The following is a 19,040-nucleotide window of genomic DNA, read 5'->3' as shown; positions in this document are numbered from 1 at the left end:
ATTAACTTTCTAGGATCTTCTAAAAGTTGTGCCAGTTTGAAGGCAAATTTAATCATGTCATCCCCCCCATTTAAAACCCTTGCAAGATTCCTCTTCTTCAAGGCTTACAGCCCCTGCCCACTTCTCTGCCTCTGTCTCCTCCCACTCTCCCACTCAAATCCCATGCTCCCTTCCTCCAACAAAGCAAGGATCCTCCCATTTCTGATTGGGTCATGGCTGCTTGTTGTTACTGACACCCCCTTACCCCCTACCCCCCACCCCCACCTTGGCTCTCAGTGCTGTCTCTGCCTGGGAAACTCTTCCTGCCATTGTCTGACTGTGTCTACTCACCTTTTAAGATCTAAGTGGGATCTATTCTCTGCAGTCTTCCTGGATCCCTACCCAACCCTCCACATTGAGTTGATGTCTCTCTTATTCCTCCACTGTTCTTTGTTCTCACTGTCTAACGTGTACATCTTGCACTTAGTTAACAATCTGTTTATGTGTCCTCTTCACCTATTTGGTTGTAAGTCCAGGCTCCTGAGACTGAAGGTCAGAGATGATATCTGATTCACATTGGATTACCTGGCCTAAGAGAAAGCCTGCCACATAGTAGATACTCAGTAGATGTTTGTTGATTTAATTTGAATTGAAAGGAGATGATGAAAAAGATCCTTTTTTTTTTTCCTAGTAGTTCTTCATTTTCAACCTTTTAATTTCTACCTGTAGATGGTGAGGGAAATCTCAGTGTTCAGTAGTTAAAGGTAAGATGTCACAGAGGAGCAGCAGAAAATTAAGTGGTGGAATTAGAAGAAAGAATTGAGAGGTCAGAGAGAGGAAAAGACATGGGAGAATGCATGTCTATAGGAGAGGAGGGAGAAGTAAGAACATGGGTGGGAGAGAGGAAATTCTGCCGAGTTGTCATACTAGAAGGGATCTTTGCAAGATCTGAAAGGGAGCAAAGTATCTGGAGGGTAAAGTGAGTTGAAAGAGGCATTCTGGAAGCAGCAGAGTGGAAAATGAACTTAAGGCCAGCCAAATGTAATCCAGCTTGGGAACAGGGATGATGGATTGAACATCATTAAGATGAACTCATCATCCAACAGGCACAGACATTTATTAAGCTGCTCCTCTGTGCCTGGCCCTGTGCCAGAACTTTGCATCATAGAAGACAAGGACTCTGCCCTCAGGAGTCCCAGACTCAGTGGTTCACTCTGTTCAACCAGGGGTGCTTGTTGTAGTGACCCCTGGAACCTTTAAAATCTACAGCTACCCAAGGCTCCACTGTAGACACAGAGCAAAAATCTTTAGGGAAGGGACTGAGGAATATGTACCTTTTAAAAGATCCTCAGGAGACTCTTGTGAGCATCTCTGATTAAGAACTACAGCTGCACAGTAATTGGGGGATTAAAACAAGTAAACATAACTATAATGTGAAAAGTGCTGTTGGATGAAGAGGGAAGGGTATCCTGGGGGAGATCCAGGTAGCTACTTGAAGGAGGTGACGTTTGAATTAAGACTTGGAAAATGATTGGTTTGGGAAGAGAATCCAAACAGATGATAATCAATTTCAGAGCTTTTTGACTGGAAATTAGAGCTAATACTGTAGTAACTGATGAAGAGAGAAAGAGAGGGAAGGGAAGAGAGAGGAAGAGAAGGAAGGGGAAGAGAAGAGAAGAGAATGTCAGGGGAAGAGTCTTGGAGGCAATTTGAACATTTAGTGCCAGGGAGCAGGTAAATAAGCCCGAGAGAGAAGGTGTTTGCAAGAAGTTAGCAGAAGAACCTAGAAATTTCAGTGTCATAAGATAAAATGGACAAAAAGACTAAATGTTTTGTGGTGAGATCATGTGAGAATGGGGACTGCCTCTATGTCCGTGGATATGGTCATTGTGGAAAACGTCGGCGGGAACTGCTTCAGTAAAATGGTGGGTGAGGAAGGTAGGTCACCAATGGTAATTCATGGCACAGGAACTGGATAAAATGACTGAACTTTTCTATGAAGTCTGGAGGTAAGAAGTCTGATAGGTGAGGGAATACTTGGCTAAAGATTAGTGTTGACCTGAAAATGTTTCCAATATTTAGAGGATGGAGCCAATAGAGACAGAGGAGATTAATGTGCATGGAAAAGGACAAATAATAGAGCAAGTTCCTGGAAGAGATGGGTCAGAAAGCAGAAATGGCAAAGGAAGGCTGGGTGCCGATGAGGAGAGGCAGTAGGGAGGTGGGTTAAGGTGTTCCTGCAGATGTCCTAAGTCATCAATAAGAGAGGATGAGTGTGCTGAGACTGGGAAGAGCTCCAGTAGAGTTTTAGGTGGAGGAAGGTGGGAAACAGCAGGAGCTTTTCAATGTGCACCTACTTCCACTTTGGAAATATTGGTTGCCCTCTTCTTTGCTGCAAAGGCGTGAGTCTCTACAGCCACCGAAGCATGAATGTGAGGGTTGTTTACAGGGCCAGTTCTCAGACGCGGCTGCCCATTAAAATTAACTGTGCTGGGGAGTATTTTTAAAATTATTTTTAAAATACTGATAACCTGGTTCTACCTTCAGAGGTCCTAATTTAATTGGTCTGGGGTGGGAGTCCAGGCGTTGGGAAGTTCTCTGTCGACCCTGATTTCCAGCTTTGAACACCACTGATGCATAAAAATAGAACAACACATGGATACAATTATTTGCTGTGAATGTGATATTCAGCTAGGGTGTTTCCAGATTGTTAGGCATGTCTATATGTATAGCATATTCTATTAATCACTGAAAAGAGAAAAAGAGAACTTGGAAGGGATCCGTGAAAAGTCAAAAGATTATCAGAAATGCATAAGTTAAGAGACTTAAGAAGAATTAAGTTGATCCACTTGAAATGCCCAAGGTCGCGAGGCCCCTCCACAAGACCACCAGAGTCGAGAGTCAAAGCCAAACGGCAAGGGTCATTTATTGCAGGTTCGAACCTGGACCTCCGCGCACTCGTTGCCGGTGACGCTAAGAGGTCCTGGCGGAGTTTAGTACAGCTCTTTTATAGACCGGTACAAACATAGTTGCCGATTGGTTGACTTTTAAACAAAGACACTAGTCGCCGATTGGTTGACTTTTAAGCAGAGACACTAGTTGCCGATTGGTTGACTTTTAAACAAAGACACTAGTCGCCGATTGGTTGACTTTTAAACAGAGACACTAGTCGCCGTCTGATTGGTTGGACGGTTGCGGGGGGGGGGGTCAGCAAGCGTAATTACAGAAGCGAGAGCGGCTGGTTAAGTTTCGGTTTCCTGAGGTTTTGTTTCTCAATTGGAAATACTTAAGGCGGGGCCATGGTCGCAAAAAGAAATAGTGCAAACAGGAGGACTGATGCAACCCTAGCAGTGCTGCGGCCTCCACCAGCCCAACGGCAGGGCGGCGGGAGGCTGTGCGCCCAACTTCAGGCGGCGCTCCCAAATGTGGCAAGCCCAGCGCCGCGCCCTGGAATGGTCCTTTTTCGGCCCTTCTCCTCCGGAGAGAACAGAAAAGAAATTCCAGGAAAAGCACAAATTGAATGCAGGGCGTCAACTCAGTCCTATTCCCACCAAAGTAGAACATAGCCCCCTCATTCCCCCCTTTCTCATGAACCAGAGGAGCCAATCTTGGGTCCTCAAGGCTCAGTTTCTTCAATTTCTGAGGCCTCGCAGGGCTGATATTGTGTTCTTAATATCATTAGCTGGACTGTATTTATTCTTTCGCGAACAAAATTCATGACTTTACCGAGTATACAGGGGCCTATAGTGAGGAGGAGAAGGAGGCATAGTAGAGGGCCCAGGATGGGGAGGAGGAAGGGGAGCATCCCATGAAATCCTGACCAAAGGGGATTATCCGCTAATTCTTGCCGGCGGCGAGCTAGGTCTTCCTGGAGCTGGTGGATCTTGTTTCTTACAATGCCTGATTTATTCGCATAGAAACATTTTTCTTTTAGGGCGAGGCATATCCCACCCTGTTCAGCTGTCAGCAAGTCTAAGCCCCTCCTATTCTGTAGGACCACCTCGGCCAGCGAATCTAATTGGTCCTGTAAGTCCTGAATGGTCCCAGAGAGAGTTTCTACATCTTCTATTAATTGCCTAGACAGCTGACTATAGGAGTGAAGGGAGACCCCAAGACCTGTACTCCCTGTGGCCACAGCTCCTGTAATTCCTAATCCTACCAGGAGGGGTAGGACTGTAATGGTTCGTTTGGTTCTCCCTGCCCAGAGGTCAAAGCTGGGAATGGGCAATGGGGTGTCTCCCGAGATCAGGTCTACATTGGAGAGGAGGGTGGCCAGGGTGCAGACCCCTGTCCAATTCGGGGGTAAATAGGTGTATGCTAGGTTATTTCCACAGACAAAGACGGTGGTATTAGGACTACAGAGGGAGGAGTTCACGGGGATATATTGACTACATCCAGTGGATGAAAGGATTCCCAAGTCAATACTGGCGTTAGAGAGGGAATCGTTCTTGACAAAGCATGAGGTATTAAAGGTGGTTGAAAATTTTGAAAATTGTATGGGGAACGGCTCGGGGAGTGAAGTAGGGTTACATCGTTCGCTGATATTTAAATTGGCGGAGGTGGGGATGGCTATAGGGCGGGGCGGTCCTTGAGGAAGGCAAAGCCAGCAATCCTGTGCTAAGTTGGGGTTGGTGGTATTCAAAAGCGCAAAAGTAGCTTCTAGTATGGACATGGTCTGGGAGTCCAATTCAGAGGGATCGACCTTAGGGAGAATTAGGGGGTGGTAGCTGAGCTGTGGGTACAGATGCCGATAGACCTCTTCTATTTGTCTTCGGGTTTCTATCTGGCGCACTGCGTCCTGGGGCCCCCCACCGTCTGACATGTGTGGGGGCCCTGGTATTCCAGCATACCGGGGTCCCGGGGGTGCCAGTGCATCCAGCCTGAAGGTATTTATTATCATCACTAATGGTGGGGCTTTTATTATTCTGTAGTATGGCTGTGAAATAAGTCTTGTTATTGGCCCCTATACATTGCTGGTAAGAGGAATAGCACATGCTATGCATTGATTCCTGGAAGGTAGAACAGGGGCAAGTAGCTCGAGGGGGGAGTGGCTTAGGCTTATGGTAGCATTGCCAGTTTTGAGAGGCCCCGGTAACCCTATATTCCTGAACAAGATACGCAGTTATGCCCCCGCAGTCCTGCATATGAGTATATCCTCGGGGAACAACAGGAGTCTCCATAGTACCTCCCCTGCACTCGCACGGTGCACCATATAGTAGTTGTATTAAAGTATTCTTATTGGGGGGAGGGCCGAATCCTCCCCTCGTGGCCCGAGGGTTGAGGGTTAGGACTATCATTAGGGCTATCAGCAGTACCTTGGTCATCATGGGGGAGGGTACGGCGCAAAGTCAGTTTGAGGGGATTGTTCTTACTCTGGTCAACAGTCCAGGTGACGTCAGCTTTAGTGGACTTGATGAGGTCAGAAAATGGGTCCACCGGCTTGACGTGTGTGTAATGGATCCAGGCAGCTATGCTGTCCACCTTGATGGCTGTCGGCGTTGTCAGGATGATCTGGTAAGGTCCTTTCCACCTGGGTTCTAGGGTCTCTTGTCGACGACGGCGTTTGACAAGGACCCAGTCACCTGGCCGGAGCTGGTGTGGAGTAGGTGGGGGTCCTGTTGCATATAGCTCTTTTAGTTTGGGCCAGATTGTCTCGTGTATCCGCTGTAAGGCTTGGAGGGAAGACAGGAGATTATTTTCTGGGTCCAATTGGATAAGGTTAGTCTTTAGATTAGGGATGATAGGAGGAGGCCTACCATGCATTATTTCGTAGGGAGTAAATCCTAGCTTATAGGGGGAATTTCGCACCCTAAACAGAGCGTAGGGGAGTAGGACTACCCAGTTAGCGCCAGTCTCCATGGTCAATTTAGTCAAGGTCTCTTTTAGAGTTCTATTCATCCTTTCTACCTGTCCTGAACTCTGGGGGCGGTATGCACAATGTAATTTCCAATTAGCCCCAAGTATGGAAGCCAGATCCTGACTTACCTTAGAAACGAAGGCTGGCCCGTTGTCGGACCCTATCATAACTGGAAAGCCATACCTGGGCAGGATCTCTTCTAGTAGCTTCTTAGCTACTATTTGTGCAGTCTCATTCTTGGTTGGGAATGCCTCAGTCCAACCTGAAAAGGTATCTATAAACACCAGTAAATATTTATACCCATATTTGCCAGGCTTTACCTCCGTGAAGTCCACTTCCCAGTAGGCTCCAGGCTGGTTTCCTCTCTCCCGGATGCCAGTGGTTGGCGGGTGGGTGCTGGCATTATGGAGTTGGCAGACTGCACAGTCAGCAACCAGTCGTTCAGTCTTCTCGGAGACATTTTTAATTTTAAGTCCAGTCTGCCTGATGAGATCCTGTAGCCGTCGGGCGCCCAAGTGGGTGCTACGGTGGATCCGTTCAAGGACCAGGGTTCCTAGTCTCTCAGGAAGGAGGATATTGTTCTTAGCGTCCCGCCACCATCCGTCTCTAACCTGGGTTAGAGGGAGCTTGCTCATCCATCTGATGTCATCCTCCGAGTAGTCGGGTTGGGGCGGTAGTTCCCGGGGGCCTGGATCCGGCAGTTGCAGGGGAAGTAATGGTATTGGAGTGTGTGCCGCCTTTCGAGCCATCTGGTCTGCCAAATTGTTGCCTCGGGCGACTGGATTCGTGGGTTTTTGATGCCCCGGGCAGTGTACAATGGCTAGCTTTTTGGGTTCCCATATGGCCGCTAGCAAGGCCAGGATTTCCTCTTTGTTCTTGATGTCTTTGCCCTCTGCTGTGAGTAGTCCCCGCTCTCGGTATATTGCCCCATGTATGTGTGCGGTAGCGAAAGCATACCGGCTGTCTGTGTATATGGTAGCTTTTTGGCCTTTGCTCATCTTGAGAGCTTGGGTCAGGGCAATTAATTCAGCTTTTTGGGCTGAGGTCCCTGGGGGGAGAGTCTCTGCCCATATCACCTCAGTTTCTGATGTTACTGCTGCCCCCGCATACCTCTGACCTTGCTGGACAAAGCTGCTGCCGTCAGTGAACCATGTGACTTGTGCATCCGGTAGGGGCTGGTCACGTAGGTCTTCCCGAACCCCATAGATCTGGGCCAGTACCTCTGCACAGTCATGGAGTGGGGAGTCCAAATCTGGGTCAGGTAATAGGGAGGCAGGGTTTAATGCCCGCGGCGGAGTGTAGCTGATTCTGAGGGGATTTAACAGTAGACCCTGGTAGTGGACCAATCGAGCATTGCTCATCCATCGGTCGGGAGGCTGTTTGAGAACCCCGTCGATGGCGTGGGGGGTGGTGACATGTAACTCCTGCCCCATAGTTTGTCTGTCAGCATCCTTTACCATTAGGGCCGTGGCGGCGATCATCCGGAGGCAAGGAGGCCAGCCGGCAGCCACTGGGTCCAATTTTTTTGATAGGTAAGCAACAGGCCTGGGCCAAGGACCGAGGGGCTGGGTCAACACGGCCTTAGCTATGCCTTTGCTTTCATCTACAAAGAGGTGGAAGGGTTTGGAGACATCAGGGAGACCCAGGGCGGGTGCGGATAGCAAGGCAGTTTTGATCTGCTGAAATGACTGCTCAGCCTCTTCGGTCCATTCAAAGGGCGTCTGCTCTTTGGTGGCTAGGTATAGCGGTTTGGCCATTTCGGCAAACTTGGGTATCCATAAACGGCAGAACCCAGCCGACCCCAAAAATTCCCTCACCTGTCGAGGCGTGGTGGGTCTGGGGATGCAGAGGACGGTTTCCTTCCGTGCATCTGTGAGCCATCGTTGCCCCCCTTTCAATAGGTATCCCAGGTAAGTTACCTCAGGCCTGCAGATCTGTGCTTTCTTGGCAGAGGCTCGGTATCCCAGGGTGCCGAGAGTCCGTAGGAGGTTTCTGGTTCCCTGCAGGCAGGCTTCAGCGGTCTCAGCAGCTATTAAGAGATCATCAACATACTGCAGGAGGGTTACATTGGGGTTTTGTCTCCGGTACTCACTGAGATCCTCGTGTAGGGCCTCATCAAACAAGGTAGGCGAGTTTTTGAATCCTTGGGGAAGTCTGGTCCAGGTGAGTTGTCCGTTTATACCTCTCTCGGGATCTGACCATTCGAAGGCAAAGAGTTCTTGACTTTTGGGCGCCAAGGGTAAACTAAAAAAGGCATCTTTGAGGTCCAGCACAGTATACCATTGTTTTTCTGGACTAAGGGCGCTCAAAAGAGTATATGGATTGGGCACAGTAGGATGGATGTCTATGACCCGTCTGTTAACTTCCCTCAGGTCCTGCACTGGGCGGTAGTCTTTACTGTTAGGTTTGCGGACTGGCAGCAGGGGTGTATTCCAGGCCGACTGGCAGGGACGCAGTATCCCCAGGTCAAGAAGCCGGCGAATATGAGGAGTGATACCAGTCTTGGCCTCTAGGGGCATGGGATATTGTCGGACACGTGCAGGATCTGCCCCCGGTTTGATCTCTATGAATAGGGCTGGGCGATGTTTGGCTAGTCCCACCCCCCCCTGTTTCTGCCCATGCTTCGGGGAACTGCTGAAGCCATGACTCTATATCTTGATTTTGGGAGGGTGGTTCCTGGTGAAGTCGGTACTCATCTTCCAAGTTCAGGGTGAGCACAGATATGGGTTGGTCGTGAGGGTCTGTTACAATTGGCCCCTCTGGCCGAAAATGAATTTGTGCTCCCATTTTAGTGAGTAAGTCTCTCCCCAGTAAGGGGCAAGGGCTATCGGGAATGACCAGAAAGGTATGGGTTACCCTTCCCGTGCCCAAGTCCACAGTTCTCTGAGTGGTCCAAAGGTAACGTTTGACTCCCGTAGCTCCCTGGACCCAGGAGGATTTGTTAGAAATTTTCCCGTGGGGCTTAACCAAGACCGAATGCTGTGCCCCTGTATCCACCAGGAATTGGACTGGTTTCCCCTCCACTCGTAGGGTTACCCTGGGTTCGGGGAGGGGGTCCGAACCCCGTCCCCCCTACTTTGTATCATGTGTAAACAGGACTGGGGTGGCGTTCGGTTGCCATTGCCCCTGGTTGGGGCGCGGCTGCCTTTTCTTGGGGCATTCCCGAGCCCAGTGGCCCTTTTCCTTGCAATAGGCACATTGATCTCTGTCCAATGGTCGCCTGGGAGGTCGAGTGGCTGGGGGGCCCTCTTGATCTTTCTGAACAATGGCGGCCAGGACTTTAGTCATTTTCTCAGTGGCTTTAAGTTGTTTATCCTCTGGGGCGTCTCGGTTATTAAAGACGCGCTGGGCGATACGGAGTAAGTCCTGTATCTGTTTGCCCTCCAGATCTTCTAACTTCTGGAGTTTCTTTTTAATATCAGGGGCTGCCTGGTTAACGAAGGACATTACAATGGCGGCCTGATTTTCGGGGGCCTCTGGATCCATAGGGGTATACTGCCTAAAGGCTTCCATTAATCTTTCTAAATAAGAGGAGGGACTTTCTGTTTTACCTTGTACAATTGAATATACCTTGGCCAAATTAGTGGGCTTGCGCGCGGCAGCCCGGAGACCCGCCATTAGAGTCTGGCGATAAATGAGCAGTCGTCCCCTACCTTCTCCGGTGTTATAGTCCCATTCATCCTGCGGGGGGCGAGTTAAGGGAAAAGCTGCATTGATGAGGTCAGGGTTAGCGGTGGGTTGACCATTATCTCCAGGAACCAGTTTTCTCGCCTCCAGCTGGATTCGCTCCCGTTCTTCGGTAGTGAATAGGATCCGGAGGAGCTGTTGGCAGTCATCCCAGGTGGGCTGATGAGTGAACATAACGCTATCTAGAAGAGCTATCAAGTCTTTAGGATTATCAGAAAAACGGGCATTCTGGGTTTTCCAATTATATAGGTCACTGGTAGAGAATGGCCAATACTGGAGTCGGGGGTTCCCTGTCTCATCGGGAGGGCCTATTTCTCGCAGGGGTAGGGCTATGGTGGAATCAGGATGGCGGAACCCTGGGTCGCGCTGAGTGCGTCCGCGAGTGCGCCCAGCCGGCCCCTGGGAATTATTTTCATTGGGCAGGGGGACCGGTAGCGCCTCTGCCTCTCGGTCCTCCGGTTCTGGCCTGGGTGGCCCTCCGGGAGGGGCCGCCGCAGGAGGTTCTACCAAGGGGAGAGGAGCAGAGCCAGGAGCAGGAAGGGGGACTGGTTGTGGGGCCAAAGGAGGAGATTGATATGGGGGGGGGGTCTAGGAGAAGGAGGTCTTGGCTGTCAGAGAGTATGGGTGCAGTTCGTGTCTGAGGCTTGGGAGGTTTAGTTGGTCGGGCCGCAAGGATCTTATATGACCCTGATGACAAAAAGGGGGTCATCCAGGGAGGAGGGTTTTCTACCAGGTCCTGCCATACCAGGATGTAGGGGATCTGGTCCGGATGGCCTTCTTTTCCTGGCAAGAAAACTCTAGATTTAACTTTTAGGATTATAGGAAGACAAAAGGTACCCTCGGTGGGCCAGCCAACCCCGAAAGTTGGCCATTCAGAGCGGCAGAAGGTAATTAGTTTTCTTCTCCGGATGTCCAGACTGAAGTTGTGTCCTCGGGACTTTACATCCCCGAAATTAGCGAGAAGGAGGGAGAGGGGGGTACTCTGTGCTTGGCCCATGTCTAGGTCCTGGAAGAGATTGATTAGAAAAGGTTACTCTGAAAACAAAAGTGATTAAGAGCAGTCCCAATAGCGGAGTCTGTAAAAGGAGGAAGGGGAGGTTATCGCGTGCGCGCTTCAGATGGGCTGTCAGCCCCAGATGGGTCGTGGTGGACGTCTCCACCCACACCCGACTAGGTGTCCTATAGCGCGTCCGCCAGGACTGTCCTAGTCCCCAAAACAGAAGGTACCCTGAGCCGGCTTACTTACCGATCGGTTGTCAGCGATGACCCGTTGACCTGATGTCTGGTGGGCTTGGGGGAATCCCGGACGAGCCCCCAAATGAAATGCCCAAGGTCGCGAGGCCCCTCCACAAGACCACCAGAGTCGAGAGTCAAAGCCAAACGGCAAGGGTCATTTATTGCAGGTTCGAACCTGGACCTCCGCGCACTCGTTGCCGGTGACGCTAAGAGGTCCTGGCGGAGTTTAGTACAGCTCTTTTATAGACCGGTACAAACATAGTTGCCGATTGGTTGACTTTTAAACAAAGACACTAGTCGCCGATTGGTTGACTTTTAAACAGAGACACTAGTTGCCGATTGGTTGACTTTTAAACAAAGACACTAGTCGCCGATTGGTTGACTTTTAAACAGAGACACTAGTCGCCGTCTGATTGGTTGGACGGTTGCGGGGGGGGGGGTCAGCAAGCGTAATTACAGAAGCGAGAGCGGCTGGTTAAGTTTCGGTTTCCTGAGGTTTTGTTTCTCAATTGGAAATACTTAAGGCGGGGCCATGGTCGCAAAAAGAAATAGTGCAAACAGGAGGACTGATGCAACCCTAGCAGTGCTGCGGCCTCCACCAGCCCAACGGCGGGGCGGCGGGAGGCTGTGCGCCCAACTTCAGGCGGCGCTCCCAAATGTGGCAAGCCCAGCGCCGCGCCCTGGAATGGTCCTTTTTCGGCCCTTCTCCTCCGGAGAGAACAGAAAAGAAATTCCAGGAAAAGCACAAATTGAATGCAGGGCGTCAACTCAGTCCTATTCCCACCAAAGTAGAACATAGCCCCCTCACACTCACTCACTCATCCATCTATCAATGCATCAGTCACACAGCAGCTGAGTCCCTTCTACATGTTAAACACCACACTACTGCTGAAAATAAACAAAACGGCCCTTCCCTCAAGTAGCCTAGATTTAGCTGGAGAAAGAGAGGACAAGGAAATGGATGATTATAATTTCCTGTTGCAAATGCAGGGATAGAGGTGGGCGCCAAGTGCTCTGAGTATACAGTCAAGGGACATCCTATCCAGACAAGAAAGGAAGGAGAAAAGGTTGGGAACTGAGTCTAAAAGAGGGGAAGATAGGGTGAATGGTGGTGACATTCACCGAGCTTGACAGTGGCTCCAGGAGGTTCCTAGTGGCCTAAGGAATAGAATGAAATTATGAGAAGCCAAAACAGCATACTAGAGTTACATGGTGGAGGTAACGTTAGGGAAAGTAGCCTTAAAGAACAGTAGTAAATTTTTACTTATCCACTGTGTCAGTTAGGATCCAGGCGGAAAACAAGTGGCACATGCGGTTTACTTAATTGAAGTAAGTTTCATAGACGGACTACTTTAAAATGGATAAGTAGCATGTTGGGAAATAAGGAAAAGTCCAGTGCCCTGGAAACGAACTGTTTTTACTCACAATAAGCTCACACCACATGTGTGGGTTGGTTTTTTTTTTCCTCACACCAACCAGTTCTCCAGCACTCTGGACACCAACAGGGTGTCCTAAAATTCCATTCAATTTTGAGACTAACTGCCCAGAGTTAGCATCGGCCTCCACAGGTTTAAGGGCTCAGTCCCACAAGACGCCTCACTTCAGATGCCAGCTGCAAGTATTGAGTCCCTAGGTTACCCTCACTTCTGCTCCACTTGGCTACAAAGTCGGGGGAGAGAGGTGTTCTCACAACCCCCTCCCCTCTCAGGCTTAATAATTTACAAGAATTGCTCACAGAGCTCTGGAAAACACTTATTTGCTCTTACCTCTTACTGGCTTATTATAAAGGATACAAATGAACAGCCAGATGAAGAGGTACAGAGAGTAAGGTCTAGAAGGGTCCCAGTGGAGTGAGGACACCATAATCCCAGCACCTAAATGTGTCTGCCAGTTTCAAAGTTTTCTGAACCTGTCGTTAGTCATTTAGGGCTTTGTATGGAAATTTCCTTATGTAGGCATGATTGATTAAATCACTGGCTGAACGTGATTAATTCAATATCCAATCCCTCTTCCCATCCCTGGGAAATGGGGCCGAAAGTTCCAACCCTCTAATCGTGCCTAGGTCTCTTTGGTAACCAACCCCCATCCTGAAGCTATCTAGGGACCCTAGGCACCAGTCCTCACCAGCATGCGAAAGACACTCATCACTCTGGAGATTTCCAAGTGTTCTAGGAGCTGTGTGTCAGCAACAGAGGCAAGTGCAGCTGGAAGCTGGATTGTTATTGTTGTTCTTCAAGAGGAGTCTTCTAAATCAGCGGTCCCCAGCCTTTTGGGCTCCAGGGACTGGTTTCCTGGAATACAGTATTTCCATGGACTGGGGCAGGGAGGGGGTATGGTTTGGGGATGATTCAAGCACATTACGTTTATTGTGCACTTTATTTCTATTATTATTACATTGTAATATATAATGAAATAATTATACAACTCACCATAATGCAGAATCGGTGGGAGCCCCGAGCTTGTTTTCACTTGCCACTCTCTGATAGGGTTTTGATATGCGTCTGCAAGCAATTGATTCATTATGGCCTCCGTGTAGTCAAACCTCTCTGCTAATGCTAATCTGTGTTTGCAGCCACTCCCCAACGCTAGCATCACCGCCTCAGCTCCACCTCAGATCATCAGACATTAGATTCTCATAAGGAGCTCACAACCTAGATCCCTCACCTGCACAGTTCACAGTAGGATCGTGCTCCTTTAAGAATCTAATTTCACCACTGATCTGACAGGAGGCGGAGCTCAGGCAGTAATTCGAGTGCTGGGGAGTGGCTGTAAATACAGATGAAGCTTCGCTCACTTGCCTGCTGCTCACCTCCTGCTGTGCGGCCTGGTTCCCTGTTCTAAATCCCTAGTGTATCAACATTCCTACTCCTGAGAATGAGGGGTTGCACCTTTGATTGTCATTGGAGCTAACTCAGATGGAAAAGTCCACGTGTCATAAAACTTCCAGAATGTTGGCAGTATTTTTTTCTGACAACTGTATTCATGAATTTCAGGAAGTCTCAGAATATTGTCAAAATCATTTCAGCTCCAAGTTAACAAAGATAGTAACTTGCTATGATTTGGCTACATCATCATTTTTACGTTCCCTGACCAGCCAGCCAGCCACTTCCCTCTCCCCAGTCACACATCTAATTTTTCTCCATTGGTCCCTACCCGACTCTTGCTCAATTTGTCTCAAATTGATTAATTCAGCACATGATCACTAGATTAAAATATGTCACTCATTTCCAATACCCTTGGCAGGTTTTTTTCCCTGTATGTGTAATTCTGTATATTTGAATATCGAGGTGGTTGCAGAAATTATTTTTATTCATCACAGCTCAATAGCTGGAAGAACTATTTGGAGTTAACTTTTCATACTATTCTCAATACCTAAATAACCTATAGATTTCCTTGAGGCTTGACTAATGTATAGTTTGTCCTATCTGGGAATAAAGCTTTTTCATTTTATTTTATTTTTAAGTTCGCTGGCCCAGCAGGGGGATCTTTGATGTTGTTTTTCTAGGTGCAGGTGGTTCCTAGAGTGTTTGGGCAGTGTTGGGTGTTTGTTATTCTTTTGTTAGGATGCAGAGTTGCACCTGTGCTGTGGGGAGACCAGTGCCAGCAGTGACATGAGCCTTCGGGAATGGCATGGGGCTGAGGGTGAATTAACCTGGCTCTAATGGTTTCCCCACATCTCACCTACGTCACCTCCTCTTTTTCAGCCACCCAGTGTAAGCACGGTGCCGTGTATGATACCTGTGGTCCGGGATGTGCCAAGACCTGTGACAACTGGAATGAGATCGGTCCCTGCAATAAGCCGTGTGTTGCTGGTTGTCACTGTCCAGCAAACTTGGTCCTTCACAAAGGAAGGTGCATCAAGCCAGTCCTTTGTCCTCAGCGGTGACCTTTGTTCTGCTCCTTCAGACTTTGAACCTGGTGTTCTTGACACTGAAGTGGAAGAGCCAATGAAGGACTGCGATATTTGTGTGCTGATTCTGCAAATACACACACGGAGTATATATGTGTACATATATAGATATATAGATATATTCAGAAACACTTCATCATTTATAGAAACTATAGGTGGATTATTATATGTATATTTTTTGCTATAAGACATGTATTGTTTCTAGGATCCTAATCTGTAAGCCATTGAATACATTGTATAAATAAACCAGGTGTTTTTAATTTAATAAGGCAGCATGCAGACATACTGGATGGTTTTACCATCACATACGTTTGTCATTTTTAAGAAGTTTTCTAAGAAATCTAAACTGCCTGCCTGAATTAATTTTTGATTTGAATAGGATTTGCAGTTGAATGGGAAGTGTGTTTTTCTGGAATGGCAAATTTATCTAGGGGCATTTCATGCTTCCAAAGAAAGGAAAGTATGCCTGAGAAATATGGCTAGTGATTGGCGACAGGCTCTAATGGTGCATGTAAAGCAAGGGGTAGAGGCTGTTGGGCTTTATTGGGTCATGGGTCCGATATCATTTCCAGAACTGATTGGCTGGTTGCCAAGAAATATATATTTGTCACTAGAGCATAACCGGAGAATCAAATGATTTCTTGCCATCTTTGCATATTCCTTGAGTCTCCTAATTTTGTATGTGTGTATGATGGATATGTCCACCTCCGTGTCCCACACTGAGATGTTGGTGTGTCTGGATGACTTGTTAGTTTTATTGAGGATGAGCAGGTATTTGAAGAAACTGTTGTACAACGTATGACAAAATATCCATTTCTCTGAATCTCACAGCAATTTAGGATGAGCAAATCCAATGAGTTAAAGTAAGCTATCTCCATTTTGTGACTGTTCCATGTGTGAAATGAAAGCCTTTATTTCTAGAGGATTCCTAGACCAACACTATTTGGCAACAGTGAATTTGTCCTAATTATTAGAAAGAAAGGCTTTACTGATCGGTTGATTTAACATCAATACAAAGAATGGTCTACATGCTTGCTCTTACTGCTAGTCACCATGTGATTTTCCTGACTTTTGTTTTCAGTTGAATAAGTGAACATGTCAACAAAACAAAACCCACTGATGTCTAAAAATAAAATGTTCTGCATTGTAGTAAATAAAGGGCTTAAGGTTTAAAACAATGCATTTTCTATTTCAAGATGTGTTGTGTTATACTTTACAAGTAAGCTATGGCAAATTCAGGTTCATCCATTTTTAAGAGCTTTCTTTAGATATATTTTATATACCCTACAATAACTCATTTTTATAAAGAGTGTTATTAGTAGATAATAGCAAACCTCCAAAGTTTTGACAGTCGGCGTAGTGCCATTGCTTCTTAAGACATTTGTGTTCCTGTTACATATATTCATGACAGCTGAAGGATTAGTTTGGATTTTTTTCTGGGGCATCTCCAGCTGTTTGAGAAAATTGAATAAGTCACACAGTGTAATAGTGATTGTCTGGGACACCAGGGAATGTGGTTGTCATTGTTGTGCTTGGGCCATAACCAACGTCAGTATCTGGGACCCAAGGTAGCCAGGGCTTCAGTGCTGCACTTGGAAAGGGGGCTTTGATGTAGGAGACCTGGGCTCCAGGTGTGGTTTGTGACCTTGTCCATTTAAGCATTTGGGGCCATAATTTGTTTCTCTGAAACACAAAGAGGCTTTGTAATATATGGGCAGGGTTGAGGATCAGGAGACCTAAACACCCCGCCACTAGTGAGATTACCTGCACAGTAACCTGAGACGCAGTGTGCAAACCCTTTTACACTTACTTTTTGCTCTTTGAAACCTTCTGGAAATTTATTTCCAAATACTTTCAGTCTGCGGTTGGTAGAACCTGTGCAGATACGCAGGGCCAACTCTAGATCGTGCTCAGTAAAAGCAAGTTCTTTTTCCTCTCCCTGTGAAAATAAGAATGTTTTGAAAGTCCTAAACTAAAAGGTTTGCACTAGGAGGAAAAATGAATTGTTGACATTTACAATGGCAATTTTTGTTAAAAGGGTGGCACGTTAAGAATTACCAATTCTTCAGGTGAAAAGCCACCCCTTTAAACTCGCTGTTTCCTGAGTATCTGACTGTAATAGGGAAGAACAAATCTGACCCCTTATTGGATCCATTTCTTCTCCTTTAACCTTTGTATTCTATTGCTTTTGCTGCAAGTTAAGAATGTTGCCTCTAGCCTGAAATATACAGGATACCTCATTCTCAAGGCTCTGACCTTTCAAGGTATAACACTTTTCCATTCATACAGAGATAAAATGTTGCAGAACAGAGAGTAACATTTGTCTTGTTGGAGGTTTATAGGAACATTGTAAACCTATGTGACAGCTGCAATAACAAAGGATTCTGACACCAAGAAGTTTACACCAACCAACCATACCCCCTCCCCTTTTAGTATAAAAGAAGCCTGAATTCTAACTAGGGTAAGATGGTTCTTTAGGACCCTAGTCCACCATCTTCTTGGTCTGCAGGCTTTCTGAACAAAGTCGGTATCCTTTGCCCCAGCAACTCGTCTCTTGATTTATTGGCCTGTCATGTGGTGAGCAGTACAAGCTTGGACTCGGTGACATCACCACTAGGCCTGTAAAAGGGCACCTCCCCTCGAATTGAGAAAGACCAGTGGTTGACTCTTTCCCCAGCTTTTGTTGAACATGAAAAAACCATTTTGACTGGAAAACTCTTTCTTACTATGAAATATTTCAGACACACAAGGAGGTATAGAGAATAATGTTGTAAACACCCATGAATACATTACCCTAATTAAGAAAAGTAACTGGTAGGTTGTTGATACATTTTTCTTGCATAAATCAAATCACATCAATCTCATGGTTGCAACAGCTGCATGTGGAGTTTTTCCTTGCTGGGTTTCTGTTCACTCTGCTACTGTTTGTCACTCAAATTCATCTGGATCTGACAAGTATCAAGGATGTGAGTCTGAATGCTCTTGGTGTGGGAGAAAGAGATGCCTTAGGGGACAGGCACCAAGATATTTTAATTAGCCATCTTCTGCAAACAGAACCCTCAGGAGCAAGCAAAAAAATGTCTCTTATTCTGAAGCCTGAAGTATCAATACAAGCCTTTTAAGAACTCAGGATTTTAACTTTGAAAAATGGCAAGGTTCAAGTGGCCCAGGATGAATTATTAGGGGAAAGGAACTAATGCTGGTGATTATGTTGACCCTGAATTAAGAACCCAGACATTTAGTCCTTTAAGGGGACCTTTTGGGCTTTAGAGCTATGTTGTTACACAGGATTAATTAAATCAATCAAATGATGAACACGTGCATGAGATCCATCTTTACTGTGTTTCCTTTCAGATTAATTTTGAGCAAGCCAGCTTTGAAAACATTAATGTGGGAAATCTGCATGTAGGGATGCGCCTGAATTAAAGGGTAATTCAGAGTGCGACTGGCTAAGGAAAGGGGGAAGGGTGTTCCAGGTAGAGGGAGAGCAAAGCACTGAGGCAGCCAGCGGCTCTGTACTGTGGCTGCACCACAAGCAGCGTGGCCTGAGGGGAAGGGTAAGCACCTGTGTGGAGCGTCCCATGGTCATGCTAAGGAGCCTGGGTTTAATCTTCAGCGCAGTGCTTCCCAAAGTTTTATGTCATAGTGCATTCAGGAAATAACATTTGAGTAGTGAAGTAAATAGGGCTGCTTGCAGCTGGAGATCACATCTGGGGACATCTTAGGTCCAGTCCAACTGCTCCAGGAGTGGAAGGGATGCCAAAATCCCTGTGGGCTGTGGCTCCAGATGGGAAGGTCTGCTCCAGGGCAGATCCAGCTGGGGGATGGCATTAAGCAGTGGAGTGATGTGATCAGAGCTTTGTCTCAGTGAGTGGAGTGGAGGTGGGCTTTTCAGCCCAAAGAGCAGGTGGGAGGCCCCTGAGATAGTCCAGGTAAGAGAAGATGAGCCCCCAAACTAGGAGGTAGGAGGAAACAAGGGGAGAACTTTGTGACAGGTTGTGTGGCAGATAGGCAAGTGATGGGTGGTGGTGGTGCCGGCAGGAACACAGGCAGGAGAGCAGATTTACAGAAATTTCTGTTGTAAAGCAAAACCTAAGCTGTGTTCTGTTCAGTTCAACAAACATCCTGAGCATTGGGATTAAGACACAGTCCAGGATAAATGACTGGTAGTAGACCAGAGGAGTACACAGCTGGCCGTGGGAGCCTCAGGAAGCCCAGTTTGGGGTTTTCTGTTTGGGGGAGGTGTCTGGGAAACTTGCCAGAGAACGTGACTCCTGCAACGAGCCTTACTAGGCTGAACAAGCTCTACCTATGCAAATAGGGTGTGTGTGTGTGTGTGTGTGTGTGTGTGTGTGTGTGTGTGTGTGTGTG

General features: G+C 47.3%; 1 protein-coding gene and 1 long non-coding RNA gene across 2 annotated transcripts in view; one reads left to right on the top strand and one right to left on the bottom strand.

The window, feature by feature from the left end:
• Nucleotides 1-15,848, top strand: part of BMPER (BMP binding endothelial regulator) — a 271,041-nt gene extending 255,193 nt beyond the window's left edge. Inside the window, exon 15 of the mRNA XM_027102219.1 lies at nucleotides 14,464-15,848. Within this exon, the coding sequence (XP_026958020.1) occupies nucleotides 14,464-14,645 (182 nt within the window). The 3' untranslated portion in view covers nucleotides 14,646-15,848. The remainder of the gene's footprint in view (nucleotides 1-14,463) is intronic.
• The window catches only part of LOC113618241 (uncharacterized), a 27,906-nt gene continuing 23,502 nt past the window's right edge, over nucleotides 14,637-19,040 (bottom strand). Inside the window, exons 4-5 of the long non-coding RNA XR_003431939.1 lie at nucleotides 16,480-16,608; nucleotides 14,637-14,736 (exon numbers count right to left, since the gene is read on the bottom strand). This is a non-coding gene — a long non-coding RNA (uncharacterized LOC113618241). The remainder of the gene's footprint in view (nucleotides 14,737-16,479; nucleotides 16,609-19,040) is intronic.

Source organism: Aethalodelphis obliquidens, unplaced genomic scaffold (assembly GCF_003676395.1).
Source record: "Aethalodelphis obliquidens isolate GAN/ISIS:26980383/991018 unplaced genomic scaffold, ASM367639v1 scaffold5, whole genome shotgun sequence".
In the NCBI taxonomy this organism is placed as follows: domain Eukaryota; kingdom Metazoa; phylum Chordata; class Mammalia; order Artiodactyla; family Delphinidae; genus Aethalodelphis; species Aethalodelphis obliquidens.
The sequence above is the reverse complement of the archived record's forward strand: the minus strand, read 5'-3'. Positions and strand labels throughout refer to the sequence as shown.